General features: G+C 54.6%; 1 protein-coding gene across 6 annotated transcripts; it reads right to left on the reverse strand.

The window, feature by feature from the left end:
- Positions 1–692: 692 nt before the first annotated feature.
- Positions 693–24,224, reverse strand: LOC117648150 (cartilage oligomeric matrix protein). 6 transcript variants are annotated; one of them, XM_034390401.1, is made up of 21 exons: positions 21,539–21,694; positions 19,131–19,298; positions 15,792–16,024; positions 15,172–15,343; positions 14,824–14,865; positions 13,691–13,824; positions 12,549–12,603; positions 10,468–10,497; positions 10,198–10,254; positions 9,731–9,831; positions 9,103–9,324; positions 8,081–8,230; positions 7,345–7,449; positions 6,935–7,042; positions 6,404–6,572; positions 5,777–6,130; positions 4,171–4,398; positions 3,577–3,664; positions 3,050–3,233; positions 2,565–2,802; positions 693–1,847 (listed from the first exon to the last, which is right to left on the reverse strand). In XM_034390401.1, the coding sequence occupies exons 1-21, from the start codon at positions 21,642–21,644 to the stop codon at positions 1,732–1,734; spliced, it is 3,060 nt and encodes a 1,019-aa protein (XP_034246292.1). In that variant the 5' UTR covers positions 21,645–21,694; the 3' UTR covers positions 693–1,731. The 6 variants fall into 6 exon arrangements, with proteins under 6 accessions (XP_034246292.1, XP_034246295.1, XP_034246291.1 ...); XM_034390403.1 differs by having other exon boundaries at positions 717–1,847; positions 13,754–13,824; positions 21,539–21,693; XM_034390404.1 differs by lacking the exon at positions 21,539–21,694 and adding an exon at positions 24,136–24,224 and having other exon boundaries at positions 10,198–10,497.
- Between the last annotated feature and the right edge of the window lie 348 nt (positions 24,225–24,572).

The following is a 24,572-nucleotide window of genomic DNA, read 5'->3' on the forward strand; positions in this document are numbered from 1 at the left end:
TGGAGCCTTACAGCAAAATTGGTGGCATCAGCAAAGTTTAAAGAACGACCATCTTACTTTATATTTTACCAGCGAGGTTTAGACGGTCCTGCTTGGGAATTCCACATAGATTTTGAGGCAAGTAACTTTTCACTTTGGAAAAACCAAATTTGAGATGTCAAACTAATGCATTGCATTCTCATTTATACAGATCAAGAATAGACCCCAAGACGAGAATGTGGATAAGCTGGCTACAGTGGCTCTAGCAGGTTCCCATATACACCCTGATCATTTCTCAAAAGACTTTAAACAATTCATTAATAAGTTTCCTAGCTGGGCTTTTGTATCACCTCGATCAAGTGAGATTAAGATTTGGGAGATTTAAAAATCATGAAACCAAACCAGTGGCGGATCCAGAGGCGACTTTAGGGAGGGGCAAAGTAGCTCTTTTTTCCTACTTACAGGGGCAAAGCATAGCTTTTTGCCTTTCTTTCAGGCGTCATCTAGGTGCCATGGGAGGGGCAAAAGACTAACTCCCCCCCTCCCCCTTTCCCCTCCCCTCCCGTGTGGATCTGCACTTGAACCGAAAAGCACAGAAGACTTTTGTTCCCCCTTAAACTAGATTCAACTGTGTAATTTACTATCTGATAGATGAGTTTTAGAACAAACAGAACATATGATTAATGCTGGAGTTTTCTTTTTAATAAACTTGCCTGAAAAAGAATTTTTTTATTGAGTATGGTATTAAAATTTATTGCGTTAATGGTAGACTTTGTGCTATATTTGTATTACAGACATGTTACAAAATATGGGTAGGCATTTAACTTTCTGTGCAGAGCAACAACTTTGTCAACAGATCACCAGGCTTACTACCCACATACAGTCAAACACACTATTACTTATTACTTAACAGTGGGCATGTCCTTAATAAGTTAGGAAAATAATATGGCACACCATTTGTTGCACGGAGTAATATTGGAAGGAATGTGAGTAAATATGAATCTTTTGCTGCAGACCCAGACACATCATTAAAACAAAGTTTCAAATGATGTCGCTGGTGTGAGAGAAAGTCACCATGGCATCAAAACAAGAATCAGAAATTAAGAATTCCTTATCTTCCATTGCATTGTTGTTGATACCACAGTGAGTTTATCGTGGTATTCTGTTTTACCTGGAGCAGATAACTGATAACTAAAAAACATAAGTGCTATCTAACAAACATGAAAATCCTACTTTCAAATTCTAACAACAAACAAAAAGAAAGAGTTACAGGGAACAACGCACATTTTCTATTTGAAACATATTCCAAACATGTTAGTCACTGTTTTTGTTTTTTAATAAAAATAAATTTTGCATCTTTTTGGACTAAAATATTCCAAATTATTTCTAAAAAGTCGAAGTAACATTGGAATACATTCCATTGCTTGCCCATCAGACAGGGAGGGGGCAAACCTTGAAGACTTAGCTCGGATGATATCATCAATGCTTCTAATGCCACAATGTGCCACGTATTTGACAGCAGCCAAACCATTCTAAACATTAAACTAGCAAGGATGAACGATTGAAAATACCTCTGCACAGACTGTTGATGTTGGTAGCACTCAATCGTACAATCTTTTCCCTCCTGCTCCCCTCCAGTGAGACAGGCAGCGGCAGCTGAGTTCGCTGCGGTTGTACTAGCACCGCCGACGGCTAATGGGGCCGCGCGGCTGCCTTTGCGGCAAAGACTGGACGGGTCCGTCCACCCCTCCTCTACTTCTTGCTGTTGTTGTTGTAGAAGTTGGGCATCGGCGTCTTGGAGAAGTCGATGTGGACTTCCTTCTGTAGTCTGGGCGGCAGCTCGCGGTATATCGTCTCAGGCACGTGGTCTGTGAAGACAAAGTAGACAAACGCGTCATTCCCCGAAGCTCCCCGACCCTGGAGACTCCCAAAGAACACGAAACGCTTATAGTGACGTCATTTTGATGTCTATATAACAAATTTCGGTCAGAATTTTGACCAAAAACAAGCGTAATTTTGACGTCATTTTGACGTTCTTTGACTGCTTCGTGTTCTTTGGGCTGATTCCGAGAGTCGTCGTCGTCGTTCTGTCTCTGTCACACTCACGAGCCGTCCCGTTTCGGTACGAGAGAGACAGACTAACGAAAACCTGATGCACAGTGGGCAAGAAGACCGGTGGAGGCTGTCAAAACCCTGGACGCGTTTTGAGCTACAGAGTCGCGAAATGGGACTCGAACCGAACGTGAGACCCCACCAATGGATTGCTCTCCGAACGAGGAATCCATTGGTAGGGTCACATGTTAGGTTTGAGGCCTGTTGAGCGATTCTGGAGCTTAAAAAGCGTCTAGAGTTGGGGTCGCATACGCCGGTCTTCTGGCCCACCATGAGATTAGGGCCCAGCGTCCGACGCGCGCTGAGCGAGCCACGCCGCCTGCGCGGTAGGCAACACATCCTCGCGCCGTCGGATGGGTTGCCTACCTGCCATTGCCATTACCATTAAGGGCTAGACCATACATGATCGAATGCCAATTCGGGCCCGACACAAGCTCGTCTGCTGGGCCGGCGTGCTCTGACACTGCACTCACCGTTACACCGGTACACCAGGTCGGACCAAATGATCATCTCCTGCGAGAAGCAGAAGACACCCAGTCGGCCGCCCTTGAGCGTGTTGTCGAAGATGTTGCCCGAGTCGGCCACCATGCTCTCGCCCTCGAAGATGCGCAGGCGGATGAGGCCGATGGTGGGCCTGTGCAGCAGCAGCCAGCGGTAGGCCGTCTTCTCCTTCCAGCCGACGTTGCGCGGGTCCTTCCACAGCAGCCGCACCTGGGGAAGCGAAGCGATTAGAAGACCGGTGGAGGCGGTCAAAATCCCGGACGCGTTTTGAGCTCCAGAGTCGCTAAATGGGACTCGAACCGAACGTGTGACCCCACCAATGGATTGCTCTCCGAACGACGAATCCATTGGTGGGGTCACACGCTCGGTTCGAGTCCTATTTAGCGACTCTGGAGCTCAAAACGCGTCTTGAGTTTTGGCCGCAGGCGCAGGCCTTCTGGTCCACTGTGAGTCGTACCTGGTCGGGCGTGTCGCCAGTGTGCCACAGCGAGTTGCGCAGCATCTGCCCCGGCCCGGAGCGGCTGTTGACCAGCTTGATCTGGATGCCCGGCTCGGCGACGGCTCGGAACGGCGTCGACTGCCAGTAGGTCTGCGTGTGCTTCTTCCACGCCACGGTGTAGAACTTGTGGTTGTCTTGGTAGCTGCGCAGCGGAAACATGAAACGTTGATCAAAATTGCAGCCCACGGGATTCCAGAGGCCAAATCCAGAGGGCAAAGGGACCCACAGTGGGCCAGAAGACCGGAGGACGCGGCCAAAATCTCGATCGCGTTTTGAACTCCAGAGTCGCTAAGTGGTACTTGAACCGAGCGTGTGACCCCACCAATGGATTGCTCTCCGAACGAAGAATCCGTTGGTGGGGTCGCACGTTCGGCCCGAGTCCTGTTTAGCCACTCTGGAGCTCAAAACGCGTCGAGAATTTCTGGTCACCTCTACCGGCCCTCTGGCCCACTGTACAATGCTTTGCGATGGCTGCGTATACACACCTGAAAATGAAGCCGACGTAGTCGTCGTCGATCTCCGTGTCCACGAAGAAGGTGCCCTCGAAGTCGACGCCGCCGAAGGAGTCGAAGCCTGTGTGTATGAGACAGGGCAGGTCAGTGTTGCCTCTTGCTTGAGTAGGCAAAAAAGTTGCCACGGTATGGAACCGTGTATAAAGGGTTGCCAACCTCGGCCTGCCCACTAGGCAATGTCTGGGGCTGGCAATCGAGAAGTTGCCTAGTAGGCAGGCTGAAGTTGCCGACTCTTTCAAGGGTCATGCATCGTGGGAATTTTTTCCCTGGAGGGCAGCACTGCAGTGGGCCAGAAGACCGGCGCCGGCGGCCAAAACTCTGGACGCGCTTTGGAGCTCCAGAGTCGCTAAACAGGACTCGAACTGAACGTGTGACCCCACCAATGGATTCCTCGTTCGGAGCGCAATCCATTGGTGGGGTCACACGCTCGGTTCGAGTACCATGGAGCTCAAAACGCGTCCGGGATTTTGACCGCCTCCACCGGCCTTCTGGCTCGCTGTGCACTGGGCAGCGATGGTGAGGCCGAGCACCAAATTGCTGCTACACGGCAAATTCATTTCCACTCACCGACGGCGAGACCGGGGTCGGAGTTCATGGTCTGCACGATCTCCGCGCCCTTGTTGTAGATGACCCAGTTGGGGTCGATCTGGGAGTCGCCCTCGGGGTCCAGCACCACGGTCTGGTAGGTGCGGAAGTCCGTGGAGAAGATCATGGAGTTGTTGGGGCAGTTGTCGAGGTGGTCCGCCACGTTGTCCTTGTCGTAGTCGCCCTGGCACGCGTCGCCCACGCCGTTCTCTGCAACACGGAGCAAGGGGTCGTGTCGTCTCTCTCGCACCCACAGGGCGTCCCGGGACGGAGCACAGTGGGCCAGAAGACCGAGGCGGCCGAAACTCTAGACGCGTTTTGAGCTGCAGAGTCGCTAAACAGGACTGGAACCGAACGAGTAACGACGACCCCACCAATGGATTCCTCGTTCGGAGAGCAGTCCATTGGTGGCCCAAAGAACAGAAATTTGTCATCCAGACGTCAAATGATATCAAAGAATGGTCAAAATCCTGTTTGTCAGAATGACATCATTGTCGACGGTCAAAGTTAGGGTATTTTGACGTCAAGTTGATGTCAAATGATGTCACGAATCCATTAAATGTATAAAGGATACGATTCTACTCATCGGCTGATATCCCCCTTTTTAGTTGTCCCGCCCATGTGTGGTTGTAGTGTCTCCTTCCGTTAAACGTCGAAAGTCGCACCGCGGCCGGCCGGACTTGAACCCACCTCCTCGGCTTCGGGGGCGAGCTCTTTACCACTGCGCCACGAAGACATCTAAGAATCGACTGCTCGCCGCTGCTCTAAGACCAGCGGTCGGAAATCGGCCCGGCAGTTGACTCGAAAGTGACGGCAATTCTTTGGGATGAAAAAATGCCTGGTATTTTCCACTTCAGCACCCGAACGCGATAGACTTTCCAGAATACCAGAGAAGTCTGCATTTTTCACCGCAATTGCTGATAAAATGCGTTCATGGATGACATCAAACGGACGTCATCGTGACCAAGTGTACTTCAAGATCTTAACTTCACAGGTTATCGCCAGTTTACCTCTTTTCCAAATGGCGTAAGACTTTTTGAAAGGAATAATGCAATTCCAGTTAGTTTTGCTCGTAGTTTGTAATGAGTCAAATTGACATCATCCTGATGTCACCTTTCAAGAGAGTGACTAAATTTTGTCATTTTTCAGTCACTAGATGTCAATGTGATTATTTTCTGTTCTTTGGGGGGGTCACACGTTCGGTTCGAGTCCCATTTAGCGACTCTGGAGCTCATATCGCGTCAAAGGTTTTGGCCACTGTGCAGAGCTACGCCCAGCACACTGATAAAGCAAAGGGGGAAAAATGGCCGTCATGGGCATTAAACTGTTTTCACGCTCTCAAATTTCGCCTGGACGGACGCCCTACACTGGTAAAACTGGAGCGTAGTTGTATGCTACATTCAAGCATACAACTACGCTTGAAGACTCTACGCTTGACGTCAAGCGTAGAGAAGAAATCCTCCCATGCATTTAGATAGGCGGGAGAGGGGCGAAATGGAGAAGTACGCTTGAAGCCGAGCGTAGTTCTACTACGCTTGAAGAAAGGCGTAAAAGTACGCTTGAGTTCTACCAGTGTACAAGTACTCACGGTCGATGTCCTCCTGGTCCGGGTTGTACACCAGCGGGCAGTTGTCCTGCAGGTTGGGGATGCCGTCGTTGTCCCGGTCGTTGTCGCAAGCGTCGCCGCGGCCGTCGCGGTCCGTGTCCAGCTGGTCGCCGTTGGGGATCCTGGGGCAGTTGTCGACGTTGTCCTGGTGGCCGTCCTTGTCCGTGTCGTGGTTCGTGTCGCACGCGTCGCCCACGTTGTCGTTGTCGCTGTCGATCTGGTTCGAGTTGGGCACCTTGGGGCAGTTATCGCACACGTCGCCCAGGCCGTCGCCGTCCGTGTCCATCTGGTCGCGGTTGGCCTTCTTCGGGCAGTTGTCCTGGTGGTTGAGGATCTCTGCGGGGAGAGCGGGAAACTCGGTTAGCACAGTGGGCCAGAAGACCGGTGGAGGCGGCCAAAACTCTAGACGCGTTTTGAGCTCCAGAGTCACTAAGCAGGACTCGAACCGAACGTGTGACCCCACCTACGGATTCCTCGTTTGGAGAGCAATCCATTGGTGGGGCCACCCGTTCGGTTCGAGTCCCATTTAGCGACTCTGGAGCTCAAAACGCGTCCGGGACTTTGACCGCCTCCACCGGTGTTCTGGCCCACTGTGGCGCGCCTACGAACCGTCGTTGTCGATGTCGTCGTCGCAGGCGTCGCCGATGCCGTCGCCGTCGGTGTCCTCCTGGTCCACGTTGGGCACGGTGGGGCAGTTGTCGCAGGCGTCGCCCTGCTTGTCGGGGCCCTCCTGGTCCGTGTCGGCCTGGTCGGGGTTGTACACGAGCGGGCAGTTATCCTGGAAGAGGAAACAGTTTAGCAAAAGGGCGGAATCTTGCAGCCGGCTAAAGGCGAGCCAAAGGTAATGCTGGGTCCAGGGGTCTCAGAGACACGGCCCGGCTAGCGCGTGACACAGTGGACCAGAAGACCGGTGGAGGCGGCCAAAATCCTGAACGCGTTTTGAGCTCCAGAGTCGCCAAACAGGACTCGAACCGAGCGTGTGACCCCACCAATGGATTCCTCGTTCGGAGAGCAATCCATTGGTGGGGTCACACGTTCGGTTCCAGTCCCATTTAGCGACTCTGGAGCTCAAAACGCGTCCGGGACTTTGACCGCTTCCACCGGTCTTCTGGCCCACTGTGCGTCGTCGCTCTCACCCACCCCGCCGTTGGGCACCAGGTCGTCGTCGGCGTCCGGGTCGCACACGTCGCCGAGGCCGTCCTTGTCGGCGTCCTCCTGGCCGGAGTTGGGCACCAGCACGCAGTTGTCCTGCACAAAGAGGAGGTGTCAGTGGACTGATCTTGAGAGTCCTTCTCGTCCCTCTGTCTCTCTCGCATTCATGGAGCGTCCCGTACGGGTGCGACAGAGACAGAGCGACGACAGCGAATCTAGGAATGAGTTTGTAGTGAGTAGGGGGTGAAAGCCTGGTGCAGAGTGACTGCCGAGTGACTCCACCCTCCGCTCCCTCTCTCTCTCTCTCTCTCTCTCTCTCTCTCTCTCTCTCTCTCTCTCTCTCTCTCTCTCTCTCTCTCTCTCTCTCTCTCATTCTCTCTCTCTCGCCGCAGTCCCACCTTTCGGCAGCGGCTGAAGCTGCAGCCGAGATCGTAGTCGGGCCAGCCGTCCAAGTCCCTATCCGGACCGCAGACGAGGCCGTCTCCCGCGAAGCCGACGCGACACTGCGAAGAGCAACAACCGTAAAGCAACAAAAACAAAACGCCACGTAGTAAATCGGAAAATTGTAAAAATTGAGGAAAAAGTGACAGTCAAGGGCGGATCTGAAATAAGAGGGGCACACGTCTCTTGAACTTTGCCCCTCTCCCTCTGAGCCCTAGAAAGCCACCCGATTGGGAGGAAGACGACAACACCTCGCACAGTGGGCCAGAAGACCGGTGGAGGCAGTCAAAGTCCCGGACGCGTTTTGAGCTCCAGAGTCGCTAAACAGGACTCGAACCGAACGTGTGACCCCACCAATGGATTCCTCGTGCGGAGGGCAATCCATTGGTGGGGTCACACGTTCGGTTCGAGTCCCATTTAGCGACTCTGGAGATCAAAACGCGTTTCCAGTTTTGGCCGGCGGCGCCGCGTCTTCTGGCCCACTGCGCTTCGCCTGCGAGGCGAAAAGCGCCGCTAGTCCCCCTTTCCCAGGCCGATTCTGGATCCGCCCTCGGCGACCGTGCTGCAGTCTGATTCCGAGAGTCGTTTTCGTCGCTCTGTCGCTCTCGCACCTATACGGGGCGCCCCACGAGTGCGAGAGAGACAGAGCGACGAAAACGCCTCTCGGAATGAGTCTGCTGTGTGCTGACTGACCCTGCAGCGGTACGAGTTGGCGGTGTGGCGGACGCAGTCGGCGTTCTGGTCGCAGTCGGTGCCGTCCGGACACAGCCCGGGCTTGTTGTGGCACCCGACGGTCTGGTTGCCGACGAAGCCCTTGGCGCAGCCGCCGCAGTGGAAGGAGCCCTGGACACGCGAAAAACAAAACGATTCATTATCATGCACAATGTGAAAATATGTTGTCACTCTGCGACAAAAACGTGGGATATTTTCATCATTCTTAAATGATGACAATCTCATCACAAATTGATGACATTACCAAAATAGACCTTTCTTTTTCTATCCTTTTTATTTGTCCTTTCTTTGGTGAAGCAGCGGCCAAGCAAACTGATTCCGAGAGTCGTTTTCGTCGCTCTGTCTCTCCCGCCCTCATGGCTCATCCCGTGGCGGTGCGAGAGAGACAGAGCGACGGAGCGACGAAAACGACTCTCGGAATCAGTGTGCAGGAAAACAAGAGCACCGCGGCGGCCGGGCCGCGCGGTCGGCGTGCCCTTAGAAGGCCGTGCGGTCCAGCCGGCTCATTCCGCGCGGCGCTTTCGTCGCGCTGTCTCTCTCGCACTCACGGGGCGGCCCGGAGAGGTGCGAGAGAGACAGCGCGACGGAGCCGCGTTCGGAGGGAGCCGGCTGGACAGAAGCCTGCTGTCATCCTCAGAGGCCCCGGCCGGCCCCGCCTCGATCCAGGCTCCAGCCGGCTCCAGCGGTGGGTACATATGGGCTAGGCGCGGCAGCTCCGTCGCCGTGAAGCCAACCCGTGGCGAGGGCAAGTTCACCGTCATCCTCCCTCCCCTCCCAAACCCCGGACGCGTTTTGAGCTCCAGAGTCGCTAAATGGGACTCGAACTAAACGTGTGACCCCACCAATGGATTGCTCTCCGAACGAGGAATCCATTGGTGGAGTCACACGTTCGGTTCGAGTCGTGTTCAGCGGCTCTGGAGCTCAAAACGCGTCTGGAGTTTCGGCTGCCTCCACCGGTCTTCTGGCCCACTGTGCGGGCTCACCTCGGTGTTGACGCAGATGGAGTGCGGGGCGCAGCCGCCGTTGCGGCCGTCGGCGCACTCGTCGATGTCGCTGCAGCGCTGGCGGTGCTGCACGGCGTACTCCAGGCCCACGCCCTCCACGCCCGGCGAGCCGGTGTAGCCCTGCGGGCACGGGTCGCAGCGGTAGCCGGGCTGCATGTTGACGCAGCGGACGCGCGGGTCGCACGGCTCGGCCAGGTCGCACTGCGGGTCGCAAAGCAAGACAGGGGTTACAACAACAACAAAAATGACTTTTTGGATCAAGACAAAATTAACTTTTCTTGTTTTCTAAAGAAAAATTTTCGAGAGAGAGAGAGAGAGAGAGAGAGAGAGAGAGAGAGAGAGAGAGAGAGAGAGAGAGAGAGAGAGAGAGAGAGAGAGAGAGAGAGAGAGAGAGAGAGAGAGAGAGAGAGAGAGAGAGAGAGAGAGAGAGGGAGAGAGAGAGAGAAAGAGATTGATTGATTGATTGATTGATTGATTGATTGATTGATTGATTGATTGATTGATTGATTGATTGATTGATTGATTGATTGATGATTGATGGATTGATTGATTGATTTAAGGTACATGACAACGAGAGAGAGAGAGAGAGAGAGAGAGAGAGACGAACCTCGTCCAGGTCGTGGCAGGTGGTTCCGTTACCGGTGAAGCCGGCGGCGCAGTTCCCGCAGCGGTAGAAGGGGTGGTCCTGCAGGGGGTGGCACTGCACGCCTGGAACAGGAAAAAACGCGAAAAGCGTCAACGAACCGCCGAGTCTCACTTAGCGACTCTGGAGCTCAAAACGCGTCTAGAGTTTTGGCCGCCTCCACCGCACAGTGGGCCAGAAGACCGGTGGAGGCGGCCAAAACCCTAGACGCGTTTTGAGCTCCAGAGTCGCTAAGCAGGCCTCGAACCGAACGTGTGACCCCATCAATGGATTGCTCTCCGAACGAGGAATCCATTGGTGGGGTCACACGTTCGGTTCGAGGCCTGCTTTGCGACTCTGGAGCTCAAAACGCGTCAAGAGTTTTGGCCGTCTCCGCCGGTCTTCTAGCCCACTGTGCACTAGTCTTCTGGCCCTGTGACCAGGGCACTCACCTGGCCAGCACGGGTTGTTCTCGCAGCCGTTGCGCGGAGTGCACCGCTGGCCGTCGCCCTGGTAGCCGGCGGGGCAGGGTCCGCACTGCGCGCCCTCCACAGTGTCGTAACAACGCACGCCCTGGAAGCAGGGCCTCTCCGCGCACGTGTAGCCGGGCTTGCAGTTCCGGCCGTCGCCGACGTAGCCCTGCGGACAGCGGCCGCAGCGGGGCCCCTCCGGCGTGTCGCGGCACTCGGCGCCCGGGAAGCAGGGCGACGGCTGGCTCTCGCAGGTGATGCGGATGGCCGCGGGCTCGCCTCCTGCAAGGGGCACAGCGGATTTGCCAGGAGACCGGCGGAGGCGGTCGAAACCCCGGACGCGTTTTGAGCTCCAGAGTCGCTAAATGGGACTCGGAGAGAACGTGTGGCCCCACCAATGGATTGCTCTCCGGACGAGGAATCCATTGGTGGGGTCACACGCTCGGTTCGAGTCCTCCTTAGCGACTCTGCAGCTCAAAGCGCGTCTTGAGTTTTGGCCGTCGGCTTCGGTCGTCTGGTCCACTGTGGGATCCGCAACTTATCATTGGGCAGCGTGCCAGTAACTTAAGAATAGAGGGTTTGAGCGAGCACTGATGATGGTCTGAAAATTATTACAAGTGGTTCAGAATGATTTGACTGACAAAGTCCAGAGGCTAGAAAAGTAATGAATTGTTTTACGAATGAGTCCGTGTTTTCCTGACAATAATTTATTTTAGTTTTTTGGATTTATAGAGAGATTGGGTTTATTTAGTTAGGAGCGACCGGGCCCACATTTCTCGCACGATTTTGTTGTTTTGTTTCCAGAAAGTCAATATGCAAACGGCACAGCCGTATCTTCTTCTTCCCCCGACCCTACCCCCTTCCCCTCCCCCCTCCCCCTGACCCCTCGCCCCACCTCCCCCTCAACTTTAACGCCCCCTCTGCCCCTCCCCCGTCTCGCGACACACCGTGTACGAATCAGGTCCGGTCCGCAGACCGATTCCGAGAGTCGTCTCCATCGCTCTGTCTCTCTCGCACCGATAAGACACGCCCCGTGAGTGCGAGAGAGACGGAGCGACGAAGACGACTCTCGGAATCGGTCTGCTGTCCTTTTCGTTTTCCCCGAATCCCGCGTCGCGTTATGCGATGCCGCCTCTCGTGTCTCTTTTGCCTCTATTTGGAGGCAATGAGTGGCCGACCGGGGCGTGTCTGAGAGTCCGAGACTCGTAAAGAAGCCGTCCCCATGTCCGGCGGGGCAGGCCCGACCACTGCAGACTGAGAGTCGTTTTCGTCGCTCTGTCTCTCTCGCACTCATGGGGCGTCCCGTACGGGTGCGAGAGAGACAGCGCGACGAAAAGGACTCTCGGAATCAGTCTGCTGGGCCGGCCGGACAAATGGTGGACGGCGGGGGCGGTGCCGGGCGGTGCCGGTGTTGCCTTGTTGGAGAGCGGATGGCCCGCTAGTGGCGTCCGAGCCGACAAGATCGACATCTTGTAAAGTCTCGCCGGGGTGGTCGCGAGGCGCAGACTTTGTCTTTCACTCGGCTTCGTGCCGGTCGCTCTGTCTCTCTCGCAGCCTCACAGTGGGCCGGAAGACCGGCGCCGGCGGCCAAAACTCTACGAGCGTTTTGGGGTCCAGAGTCGCTGAACAGGACTCGAACCGAGCGTGTGACCCCACACCAATGGATTCCTCGTTCGGAGAGCAATCCATTGGTAGGGTCACGCCGATACATTTTCAGTGAGTTTGCGAAAAGAAGAGGACGTGTCGTGCTTGTGAGAAGGAGAGGTTTGAAAAAAATGGTAAAAAAAAATGAAGAGAAAAATCTCGTGGTATTTGAAAGAACGTACCTTTATTCGCATTGTTCGAGCGTACATGGTTATCACAGCTCAATAGATTGCGATCATAATAAAAAAGAGAGAACGAAGTATAAAAAATTAAATTTCCTCACACAGGAATGAAGTTCTCGGAATGAATCGTTCATTAAAGTTATCACTTAAAAAAAGCACATGTCTCCTTCTTTTCGCTAACTCGGTTAAAGTTAAAACGGGCCCGGAAACCTGACGGAATCAAAAATTTAGAGCCCAGAAAATATATCAAGTTTTTTTTTGTTTTGTTTTTGGTTGTTGTAATGCTTTTTTAGAGTAAGCAGCCCTACTTGTGGTCCTTGTCTCTCTGCCTGCGCCTGCCCCACCCCATCAGGCGGGGCTGGCTGGAGTGCACACTGTGCGGCACACTGTGCGGCGCACTGTGCGGCACACTGTGCACGCCACCTGGGTGCCGCAGCGCGCCCACGACAGATGGTGAGTCCGGCCGCCAGTCCGGCTGCCTGCGCGGCGCGCTGCGCGGGGCTTTACCTTTGCAGAGCTCGCACTGCTCCAGCATCTCGCGGAGCTGCCGCGTCTCGGTCCGCTGCGGAACAAACGGGGCGACGTCAGAAGGCGGCTCCGGCGCACAGTGGGCCAGAAGACCGGTGGAGGCGGTCGAAACCACGGACGCGTTTTGAGCTCCAGAGTCGCTGAATGGGACTCAAACCGAGCGTGTGACCCCACCAATGGATTCCTCGTTCGATGAGCAATCCATTGATGGGGTCATTCGTTCGGTTCGAGTCCTGTTTAGCGACTCTGGAGCTCAAAACGAGTCCGGGATTTTGACCAACTCCATCGGTCTTCTGGCCCAAAATTGAATATTTTGAGCATATATAAAGCTATCAAAGAAAATTCTTTGTAATATACGAACTATTTCCTTGTACAACAAAATAAATAGTTAGTACCTTAAATATGCTCAAAATACTTCGTAAGGTTTTAAGCGTGTAGCTTGTTAATAAAAAGAGGTAGATCAACAAGGGTGAAACAAAAAACAAATGAATTTAAAGAAAGCTGCTTCAGCTAGTACTACTTGAAGGGTGCAACTTTAGTTGGAAATCGAGCCTTGTTTTCGGTTCTAAGCTCTGAAGCTCAGCCCTACACTTTCGACGAGCCAGAGTTATTGCAGGCAATTGAAACGAAGAGACACCACTGTCATAGTACAGTGTATTTCATCTGCGAAAAATCTCAGACTACTCTTCGTCTGACAACACAAATACACACACATGCATAAGGAGGCTTTCTGGTCAGCAGCAGCCAAATTATCCACAAGCGGGTCGGAGCCGCCGTTGTTGTGGTGGTCAGGGTGCAGTGGTGCGTGCGAACCGGGTCACAGTGGTCCAGAAGACCGGTGGAGGCGGCCAAAGTTCGAGACGCATTTTGAGCTCCAGAGTCGCTAAATGGGACTCGAACGAAGCGAGTGACTTCATCAATAGATTGCTCTCCGAAAGAGGAATCCATTGGTGGGGTCACACGTTCGGTTCAAGTCCTGTTCAGCGACTCTGGAGCTCAAAACGCGTCTGGAGATTTGGCCGCCTCCACCGGTCTTCTGGCCCACTGTGCGGGTGCAGGATTACACACACACACGCACACACACACGGCGCATGCGGCTGGACTCAGAGCCGGATCCTTACTTGCATGATGTCGCACGCGTGCTCGGCCCTCAACTGCGCGTTCCTGTCGGCGCAACCACCAACCTGGTACTCCATCTCCTCGCGCAAGCGCTTCATCGCGTTGATCAGGTCGTCCAGGGTCTTCACCAGCAAGTCTGTCGGCACGCCGGACAAGGTCAAGGGCACTCAGTGTCGCCACCCAAAATTTCAACGACTCACCAACTCACCAGCGTCGGAAGGGTTGCCAACCTCAGCCTGCCTGCCTGCTCGGCTACAGGGGTAACCAACTCAAGATTTTCATGTACACTGATTATATTTAGAGTATGATTACATGTGATTTCTTTTGATTATTTTATTATTTATCACTGATTATAGGAGGTTATTATGTTGATTATTGGGAAATATTGGGGATTATTTGAGCGCCCACCTCGGAAAGCTGTTAAAGTGTCGGTAATTCAATATTGGTGACTTTGGGCAGCCACTGCGTCAAATGTAGTTGCGGTTATAGGCCTTCCTCGACGCCTTACTATTCTGAAGACCCTACTTTTTCATGCCCTGCCTCGGGAAGGCTTTGACCGCTGATAATTTGGGAGCAGTGGTCTCGCAAAAATGGTCAAAAAGTGTATGAATTTCAGAAAATCACCGTTTTTGCCGACTTTGAGAGGTCACTGCATCCAATTTAGTTGCGGTCAAAGGCCTCCCTCGACGCCTTACTATTCTGAAGACCCTACTCTTTTATGCCCTGCCTCGGGAAGGCTTTGACCGCTGATAGTTTGGGAGCAGTGGTCTCGCAAAAATGGTCAAAAGTGATTGAATCCCCGAAAGTATGATTGCCATTATTTCATTGGATGATGTTGATTATTTCACTGATTACCAACTAGACGTGCAATGATTATCTTGAGTTGGTACCCCTGCTCGGCTACGCCTGCTTGAGCAATCGCCTAGAAGGCTGGCTGAGGTCGGCAACCCTTTCAACACGAGTGCATCGTCGGAGTCTTTGCCTGGCAACACTGAGGACACTCGCATGCACACCCACAGGCTGAATGCCATCAAGAATATCCAGAAAAAATATTTAAAATTGTGAAAAAAATTGCAAATTAATAACGATTGCTGGATTTGAACCACGTTGAGTCTTAGCAGCGGCGCCCACTCACCCTTGTCACATTCGTCACAGCCGTGAAGGATTGGAATGTCTCCTGCAAACACAAATACAAAAAAATTTAAACCAACAGTTTGGGGAATTGAAATCAAAGTCTAGATTTTTTCGTTTCAGTGTGGGAGTTTATTGGTGGGCCAGAAGATCGGCACAGGTAATCAAAACTCTAGAGACGCGTTTTGAGCTCCAGAGTCGCTAAATGGGACTGGAAGCGAACGAGTGGCGCCACTAATGGATTTCTCGTTCGGAGAGCAATCCATTGGTGGGGTCACACGTTCGGTTCGAGTCCCATTTATAGCGACTCTGGAGCTCACAACGCGTCCGCGTCCACTGTTTTGGCCCTTACCTCTGTTGGGGTACAGCTCGTTGCCCTGCGGGCCGCGCTCGCCCGGCCGTCCAGAGCCGTCCGGCTCGATGGCCACCATGCGGTCCTCCTGCTTGGGGCAGTCCAGCTTGTCCAGCATCAGGCTGGCGTGCATGGCGCCGTGCACCTCCACGGCGTGCTTCCTCTCACGGCTCTGTGGAAGGGAAGAACGGGCTCGGTTAGAGTGGCCACTCCGCGTTAGAGTGACAATTCTCTTTTAGAGTGGCCATCACTTCTGCATTGGAAAAGCCATCACTTCTCCGTGGCTTCAATTCTGCGTTAGAGTGGCCATCACTTCCACGACAGAGTAATCACTGCAGCGTTAGTAAGACCACCACTTCCGCCTTAAGCTAGAGTGACCACCACTTCCGCGATAGAGTGACCACCACTTCCACGTTAGAGTGACCGCCACTTCCGCGCTAGAGTGATCACTTCCGCGTTAGGGTAACCACCAAATACGCCTTAGAGTGACCAGCACTACAACCGTTAGAGTGACCGCCACTTCCGCGTTAGAGCGACCACCACTTCCACGTTAGAGTGACCGCCACTTCCGCACTAGAGTGACCACTTCCGCGTTACAGTGACGACGCTTCGGCACCTACCACGTGCACGGTCTTGGCCTCGGCCTCCACGGCGTTGAACAGCTCCCTGGGCGTGCGGCGCAGGTTGAGCGAGCCCTGCGTCTCGCAGTCCACGTAGAGGCGGGCGCGCGCGCCGGGCTGCCGCTGGTCCAGGTAGAGGACCATGTTCTTGATGGGCTCCTCGGGCGACAGCGGGTCCACGGCCCAGTGCTGCGACTGCAGCTCGCCGTCCTCCGTCGTCACGTCCAGGACCACTGCAAGCGCCCAATCAGAGCGGCAGGCGGATTAAAATCAAAAACAAAAGAAGCAGTGCAGTGGTGGGACTCCAGCACGCCGCACAGTGGGCCAGAAGACCGGTGGAGGCGGCCAAAAATCCAGACGCGTTTTGCGCTCCAGAGTCGCTGAATGGGACTCGAATCGAACGCGTGACCCCACCAATGGATTCCTCGTTCGAAGAGCAATCCATTGGTGGGGTCACAGGTTCGATTCGAGTCCTGTTTAGCGACTCTGGAGCTCAAAACGCGTCCGGGATTTCGACCGCCTCCACCGGTCTTTTGGCCCAGTGCTCGCCGTCATCCGTCGACGACCAAGGACCACGGCAAGCGCCAAATCAAAGCGGCGGGCAAATTTAAAATCAAAATGGCAAATATTTTTTTAAAATTGCAGTGTGCGTGCAACACACCGCGTTGAGCAAGAAGCGCGACAAGGAGGACGCGATGCTCACCATTGTCGAGAGTGGACGGAAAGTCTGCGCGGCAAAGGCAGGCAAAGCCGGTCCTTTTACAGTGGCAGGACCGGCCGCCGTTTGTCACTCATCCTTTAACCTGGTTCGCTCCCCACCCACGCGCCACGTGGCAGAGAGAGAGAGAGAGGGGGGGCGAGCTGTCATGGGATCAACGAGACACGGCAGCAGCGTCGAATTTACAACCGTTTCATTTTTTTCTTCTTCTTAACTTGCTTCCAATGCAAGGCCCAAAATAAGCCCCCAGATGCCCCGCCCCACTCACGCATGTCTCCCCCCTCCCCCTCCCCTCCCCCCGCGGGGCCCACCCCGCGACACACGGCATTCCCGGTCAAAACCACAGCAGAGACACCCACTCACACCACCGGGGCGACACAAGGGGATTTGGCTGTCGGGCCCGCCGTGTGGTGTGGCACTTCATGTGCACTGCACTGTACGCAGAGGCATATTCGGGTCAGGAGGAGGGTCAAGTAGAAGCCGGCACAGTGGGCCAGAAGACCGGTGGGGGCGGCCAAAGCCCGGACGCGTTTTGAGCTCCATAGTCTCTAAATGGGACTCGAACCGAACGTGTGACCCCACCAATGGATTGCTCTCAGAACGAGGAATCCCTCGGTGGTGTCTCATGTTTAGTTCGAGTCCCATTTAGCGACTCTGGAGCTCAAAACGCGTCTAGAATTCTAGCCGGCTCCACCGGTCTTCTGGCCCACTGTTCAGTGGTCACTGTCAGGACGATATGCGGCAACGGCTCTCGCGGAATCAGACTGCCGCGAGGACAAAACTACTACTTCTCGCTACAGCTGCCTTCTGACTTGGCTGCGATCGAGATTCAACGTTTTAACAGCTGATTCACTTCGTGTGGAAAAAAAGAGGAGCCGCCGGTTCGCGAGTTTGGCAGTGCGGTGGCAGTGCCTCTCCCGACTTGACTTCTCCGGCTTTGACATTCCTCACGTGTGAGTGTCTGGACATCCTCGCGACCCCCGCGCGGCACCCACGCGGCCTGTCGCCGCCCCGCCCCGCTCCGTGCCACGCGGATCCGCTGTGGGACACCTGGTGCCTGAGGGGGCACCCGGCCTGCGGGCCGATTCCGAACGAAGTGTATTCCTCTCTCTCTCTCTCTCTCTCTCTCTCTCTCTCTCTCTCTCTCTCTCTCTCTCTCGACGGCTGAGGCAGCCGCGGTCGTTTCGACAGCAGTGCAATAAAGCCAGTGCGTGACGAGCTGGATGCTGGCCCGTGCTGGATCGACGGGCGGTGACGGTCTGACTCGTCTGACTCGGCCCAAAGAGTGGCGATGCATCTCGCCAAATAGGGACGTGCGCCACCAGGCCCCGTCGCACAGTGTGCCAGAAGACCGGCGGAGGCGGCCAAAACCCTTGACGCGTTTTGAGCTCCAGAGTCGCTGAATGGGACTCGTACCGAGCGTGTGACCCCACCAATGGATTCGTCGTTCGGAGAGCAATCCATTGGTGGGGTCACACGTTCGGTTCGAGTCCTGCTTAGCGACTCTGAAGCTCAAAACGCGTCTAGAGTTTTTGTCCGCCACCACTGGTCTTCTGGCCCACTGTGCCTCGGGCCCCGTCGCTCTGTCCCTCTCGCACCCATGCCCATACGAGACGCCCCCCAGGAGAGTGAGAGAGACAGAACGACGAAAACGATGAGTGGAATCAGTCGGCAGGGCGGATCAGCAAGCTGATTCCGAACGGTGCTGCTCTCTCTCTCTCTCTCTCTCTCTCTCTCTCTCTCTCTCTCTCTCTCTCTCTCTCTCTCTCTCTCTCTCTCTCTCTCTCTCTCTCTCTCTATCTCTCTCTCTCTCTCTCTCTCTCTCTCTCTCTCTCTCTCTCTCTCTCCCTCTCTCTCCAGCGTGCGTGTTCGGCATGCCCGCTCGGGGCCCAGTGGCCTGGAGGCATAGTCCGGAGGCGTGAGGCCAAGGCAACGCCAAGGCAAAGCGAAGGCACGAGGCACTTCGAAGGCTGTGCCAAAAGGCCGATGCCGAACGGGTGCTCTCGTCGGTCTGTCTCTCTCGCACCTATAAGGACGTATAAGGAGCGCCCCATGAGTGCGAGAGAGAGGAAGGGAGAGACGTTACGCTCGGAATGAGCCGACAGGCGCGCACAGCCCGCCTTGCCTTATCGGAGTCACCTTGCGTGCATGTCCCTGGGAGGGACGGCACCCCAGCGGGCCCCAGTGGGCCCCAGTGGGCTCCAGTCGGCCCCAGTCGGCCCCAGTGGGCCCCGGTGGGCCCCGGTGGGCCCCACTCCCACGGAGGGATGCGGGATTCACAGCACGCGGTTTCGGCACCGAGAAGTACCCACACGATCGACAGGACAGGTAGCCACGTTTTGCTCGCATGTGAGAATAATTTACACTGCACAGTGGGCCAGAAGACAGGCGGAGGTGAACAAAACTCTAGACGCGTTTCGAGCTCCAGAGTCGCTGAACAGGACTCGAACTGAGTGTGTGACCCCACCAATGGATTCCTCGTTCGAAGAGCAATCCATTGGTGGGGTCACACGTTCGGTTCGAGTCCCATTTAGCGACTCTGGAGCTCGAAACGCGTCCGGGATTTCGGCCGCCTCCACCGGTCTTCTGGCCCACTGTGCGGCGCGCCGAGTGCCACTCACCCTTCTTCTCGTGCCTGTCCAGCGTCAGGACGAACTTGCCCTCGGAGCCGGGGAAGTCCAGGGCCAGCAGCGTCTCCGGGGCGTTCTTCTTGCCGCGGGGCTTGAGGTGCGTCCAGGCCACCACCACACTGTCCTCCTGGAGCGCCGCCTCCAGGCTGGCACCCAGCTCTGGAACAACAAGACCCTCGTCAACGCTTGCACACTAAAAAGAGAGACAAAAACCTTTCTTGAAATGAAAAAGTTAATTGAAACAAGGAAAATTTACTAAATTTTCCTTGTTTGGAGGTTTATGGTGAAGTAAATTTTCCTTTGTTCCGAGGATAGGGTACCCAAATTTTCCTACAGTCGGTGCAAGCTTAAAACCATAAACAGTATTTTGAGTTTGTTTCGCGGAAACAGTTCAAAAATTACGTAGTATTTTAAAAAACTTCGTAATTTTTGAACTAGGTAATTTCCGTTTTTTTCCTTTGAAAGGTCTATAATAATTTGAGAGGTTTTGAGTTGAGAGTGGTAGAACCACAGCACCAATGTCGCACTTCCGTCAACGCGCGGCCATGGCCCCTTACGGAGCTAGGTAGGCCGTCCCGTCGAACAGGGCTGCGTCCGGGACTGCCTACCCGCCAGGCGGTTCCGCCGCTTAAGAGGCCGCCGTGTAAGCAAGCCAGTAGACAGCAACCCCCTTGCAATAAACAGCTTTATTTTTGGTAAAAGTATGTAATTGGCCTAAACAACAATGCCGCAAGAGCTACAACGGGGCGCCGCACAGTGGACCAGAAGACCGGTGGAGGCGGCCAAAATTCAAGACAAATTTTGAGCTTCGGAGTCGCTAAACAAGACTCGAACCAAACCTGTGACCCCACCAATATCCTCGTCCGGAGAGCAATCCATTGTTGGAGTCACTCGTTCGGTTCGAGTCCTGTTTAGCGACTTCGGAGCTCAAAACGCGTCTAGAATTTAGGCTGCCTCCACCGGTCTTCTAGCACACTGTGCTCCACGGCTGATGACCCCTGAAACCGATGACGTCATCACTCAGACTCAACGGACCAGGGAGCATGCCAATTTTTCAACTCCACTCGCCCTAGCTTCGCCACTCACTACGGACCCAGCGGGCGCGACTTACGGCCATCGGTACACTGTTCCGAAAAATAAACTAAAATGCCATTCGGCGGAGCTATTTTTGAACGGGTCGTATTTTAAGGTGGCGGCGGCGCGTCTTTACGGCCGGACAGAGGCCTGGCTTCAAAAGTGTCGCGTGGCCGAGGCCGGCCGAGGCCGTGTTGACCTGCCGCACACACTTGTTGGACAGCACGCCGTCGGCAGCCCGTCGGCACACAGTGGGCCAGAAGATCGGTGGAGCCGGTCGAAATTCTAGACGCGTTTTGAGCTCCAGAGTCGCTGAATGGGACTACCGAACGTGTGACCCCACCAATAGATTGCTCTTCGAACGAGGAATCCATTGGTGGGGTCACACGTTTGGTTCGAGTCCTGCTTAGCGACTCTGGAGCTCAAAACGCGTCATGAGTTTTGGCCGCCTGCGCCGGTCTTCTGGCCCACTGTGCGGCAGGCCGTCGCCAGCACACCGGCAGGCCGAGCCCCCTTCAAATATTTAGCGACCTTGGACACGATGGCCGAAGCTTTTGACACTTTACGGTGGCGTAGGCAATTCGCAACAAGGTACAGAGTGCCACACCGGCAAATGCAAAGAGATATCAGCCAATTTTTAATTTTAATTCTTTTTTTTAAGATTGAAAATTTGAAAGACGCGCGTGCCGTGTCGTCGCGGTCGTCTGTCAGCCAGTCCCAGGCCCGGCCTGAGATACAAATTTACAGTGCGGACGAATTTATTTCACCGCGGCTTCTCGTTAACTACATCGAGGACTTGTTTACGGAAACGGAGACGAGAACGGCCCAGGGCGCGAACCCCCGCTGAACGGCGGGGTGGGGCGGGGCGGGATGGGGTGGGGTGGGGCGGGGCGGGGCGGGGCGGGGCGCGGCGGCCGGGCGCGCCGTGCTCGACACATGGACACCTGGCTGTTCGCCAAGCGGGCGAGGGTAGCGGCCCTACCCCCATTCGTCCTCAAATGTCGCCCCCCCCCCTTCCCTATTCTTCGTCACATGCCTCCGCGCGAAACACACGACGCTCGCTCTCGAAAGTGCACAGCCTGCACTGCGGAGCACAGTGGGCGAGAGGACCGGCGCCGGCGGCCGAAACTCTAGACGCGTTTTGAGCTGCAGAGTCGCGCGGGACTCGAACCGGGCGTGTGACCCCATCAGTGGATTCCTCGTTCGGAGAGCAATCCATTGGTGGGGTCACACGTTCGGTTCGCGTCCCATTTAGCGACTCTGGAGCTCTAAACGCGTTTGGGGTTTTGGCCGCCTTGGCCCACTGTGCTGCGGGCTCGCCTTACCGTGGTCCAGGGCGTGCGACGCGCCGACGGCGGCCTCCGGCAGCAGGGCCGCCATGGCCACCGCGAGGAGCACCGCCCCGGGTCCAAGTCCCCCCAGTCGCCGCATGGCTGCGCCTTCGGCTTCGCCTCGCTGTGCCTCGCTGTCTCGAAGGCCCGCGTCCGCGAGGTGCGCGACCGCGTCCACTGGCGCCGGGGCTGGCGCGCTGCGCGCTGCGCGCTCGCTGTCTCTGGGCAGCGGCTCGGGGACGTCTCGGCGCGACACTCCGCCTCACCGCACGCACGCTCGACTGGGCACGAAGCCGCCACGCCGCAGCCTCTTATAGAGTCGCCATGACACACGGCGACGCACGGACCCACACGGACACACGCGCCTCTCTCTCTCTCTCTCTCTCTCTCTCTCTCTCTCTCTCTCTCTCTCTCTCTCTCTCTCTCCCTCTCTCTCTCTCTCTCCACCCCCCCTCTCGGCTTTCGTGCGTTCATTCGAGCATCCATTCATTCCATCATTCGATCATTCATTCAATCATCCGAGCGTTCATTCAACTATTCGAGCATTCATTCAATCATTCGAGCGTTCATTCATTCCATCAGTCGATCATTTCATTCAATAAGTCGAGCATTCACTCAATCATTCGAGCATTCATACAGTCATTTGAGCATTCGAGCATTCATTCAATCATTCGAGCATTCATTCAATTATACGAGCATTACAATCATTTGAGCATTCGAGCACTCATTCAATCATTCGAGCATTCATTCAATCATTCGAGCATTCATTCAATCACTCGAGCATTCATTCAATCACTCGAGCATTCATTCAATTATTCGAGCATTCACTTAATCATTCGAGCATTCATTCATTCCATCATTCGATAATTCATTCAATCATCCGAGCGTTCATTCAACTATTCGAGCATTCATTCAATCATTCGAGCATTCATTCAATCATTCGAGCATTCATTCAATCATTCGAGCATTCATTCAATTATACGAGCATTCATACAATCATTTGAGCATTCATTCAATCATTCCAGCATTCATTCAATCCTTCGAGCGTTCATTCAACCATTCTAGCATTCATTCAATCATTCGAGTATTCATTCAATCATTCGAGCACTCATTCAACCATTCGAGCTTTGATTCGATCATTCGAGCATTCGCATTCGTTCAGGATTCAACTGGCATTCGTGTTTGTATTCATTCGTTACTCTTCCTTACCATTCCTTTTCGTTCATTCCATTAACTTCCACGGGAAAAACAAAGTCATAAAAGGTATGCCCGATTTACGATTTACGCCCCTGGTACGGGGTTTATCGGTTCACGTCTCTAGAAGGCGAGTGAATTAGTATAGGACTACATGCAAAATTGTCATGGCCTTTCAAAGGCATAACGTTACGCCCTTGAGGGGCCTGAAAGACTCGAACCGAACGTATGACCCCACCAATAGATTCCTCGTTCGAGGAGCAAATCCATTGGTGGACGGTCGGTTCGGGTTCGAGTGCCCATTGAGCGACTCTGGAGCTCAAAACGCGTTCGGGATTAATTTTGATCGCCTTCACTGGTCTTTTGGCCCACTGTGCGCCACCGAGGGCGTAGGTTTATGCCTTTGTTTTTGCCAGTGTATTCATTCAATCGTTTATTAGATCATTCGATCACTCGCTCTTTCGTAAAAGGTTAAAGGGGCGGAGCCGGTTCACTGCCCGAGAACAGGGCCGCGTGTCCCTTCCCCTCAGAAATCCGTTTGTTTTTATTGAACTGGGCTGTGGGGGTGTCGGCAGACTGATTCCGAGAGCCGTCTTCGTCGCTCTGCCTCTCTCGCACCGATGCGGTTCGCCGCCCGTGAGTGTGAGAGAGACAGAACGACGAAGACGACTCTCGGAATCAGTCTGCAGCTCCAAAACGGCACCATTCCGATGCCCTTCCTCCGATCCGATCTCGCCTCCACTTCGGCTACCTTCGGCCCGCTTCGGCCGAGTAGTGCGGCACTCGAAACAGCAGACCGATTCAGAGAGTCTTTTCGTCTCTCTTGCACCCACGCGGGACGCCTCGCGAGTGCGAGAGAGACAGAGCGACGAAATCGACTCTCGGAATCAGTCTGCAGATTGGGATTGGGGGCGTAGCACAGTGGGCCAGAAGACCGGTGGAGGCGGCCAAAACTCCGGACGCGTTTTGATCACCAGAGTCGCTAAATAGGACTCGAACCGAACGTGTGACCCCACCAATGGATTGCTCTCCGAACGAGGAATCCATTGGTGGGGTCACACGGTCGGTCCGAGTCCCATTTAGCCACTCTGGGGCTCAACACGCGTCTAGAGTTTTGACCGCCTCCACCGGTCTTCTGGCCCGCTGTGCGTAGTCTGCTCTCTGAGCATCTCTGAGACCCCTGGCCTGGCCCAGAGACTAGCCCAACGTGAGCAGCCTCGACAATTTGGCCGCTCATTGGAATGGTCAACAGGTGCCGAATCGGCAGGCCTGACCAGCACACTGACTCCGAGAGTCGTTCTCGTCGCTCTGTCTTTCTCGCACTCTTGGGCGTCCCTTAGTGGTGCGAGAGAGACAGGGCGATGAAAACGACTCTCGGAATCAGTCTGCGGCCTTACCCCCCTTGTTGCCAGGCAGATCCTCAGAGGGAGAGGCTGCAGGATGGAGACAGCAGAACAGTATTGTCGTCACAAAAGGCAAAATTTGCCACGAAGAATCAGTGTCCGAGGGGTTGACAACCGTTGACAACTTTGACAAGCAAAAGCACGGTGCCGAGAAGGCGGGCAGGATGGCAATCCACTGAATCGTGGCGAATTTTCCCACTGTCGTGGCAACGCTGCCACAACCTGGGAAAAAATCGCCCCCTTGTCGCCAAGATGCATTCTTGTCGAAAGGGTTGCCTACTTCAGTCAGGCAAAACCGGTCACCCTCGCACCCTAAAGGACAGCCCCGTGAGTGTGACAGAGACAGAGTGGCGAAACGACTCTTCTGAATCGCGTAGCTCGTGGTGGCGCGCGGTGCTTGTCCGAGCGTTGCCTACCTGCCAGGCGCTCCC

This window comes from Thrips palmi, unplaced genomic scaffold, assembly GCF_012932325.1.
Source record: "Thrips palmi isolate BJ-2018 unplaced genomic scaffold, TpBJ-2018v1 HiC_scaffold_3, whole genome shotgun sequence".
Lineage (NCBI taxonomy): Eukaryota > Metazoa > Arthropoda > Insecta > Thysanoptera > Thripidae > Thrips > Thrips palmi.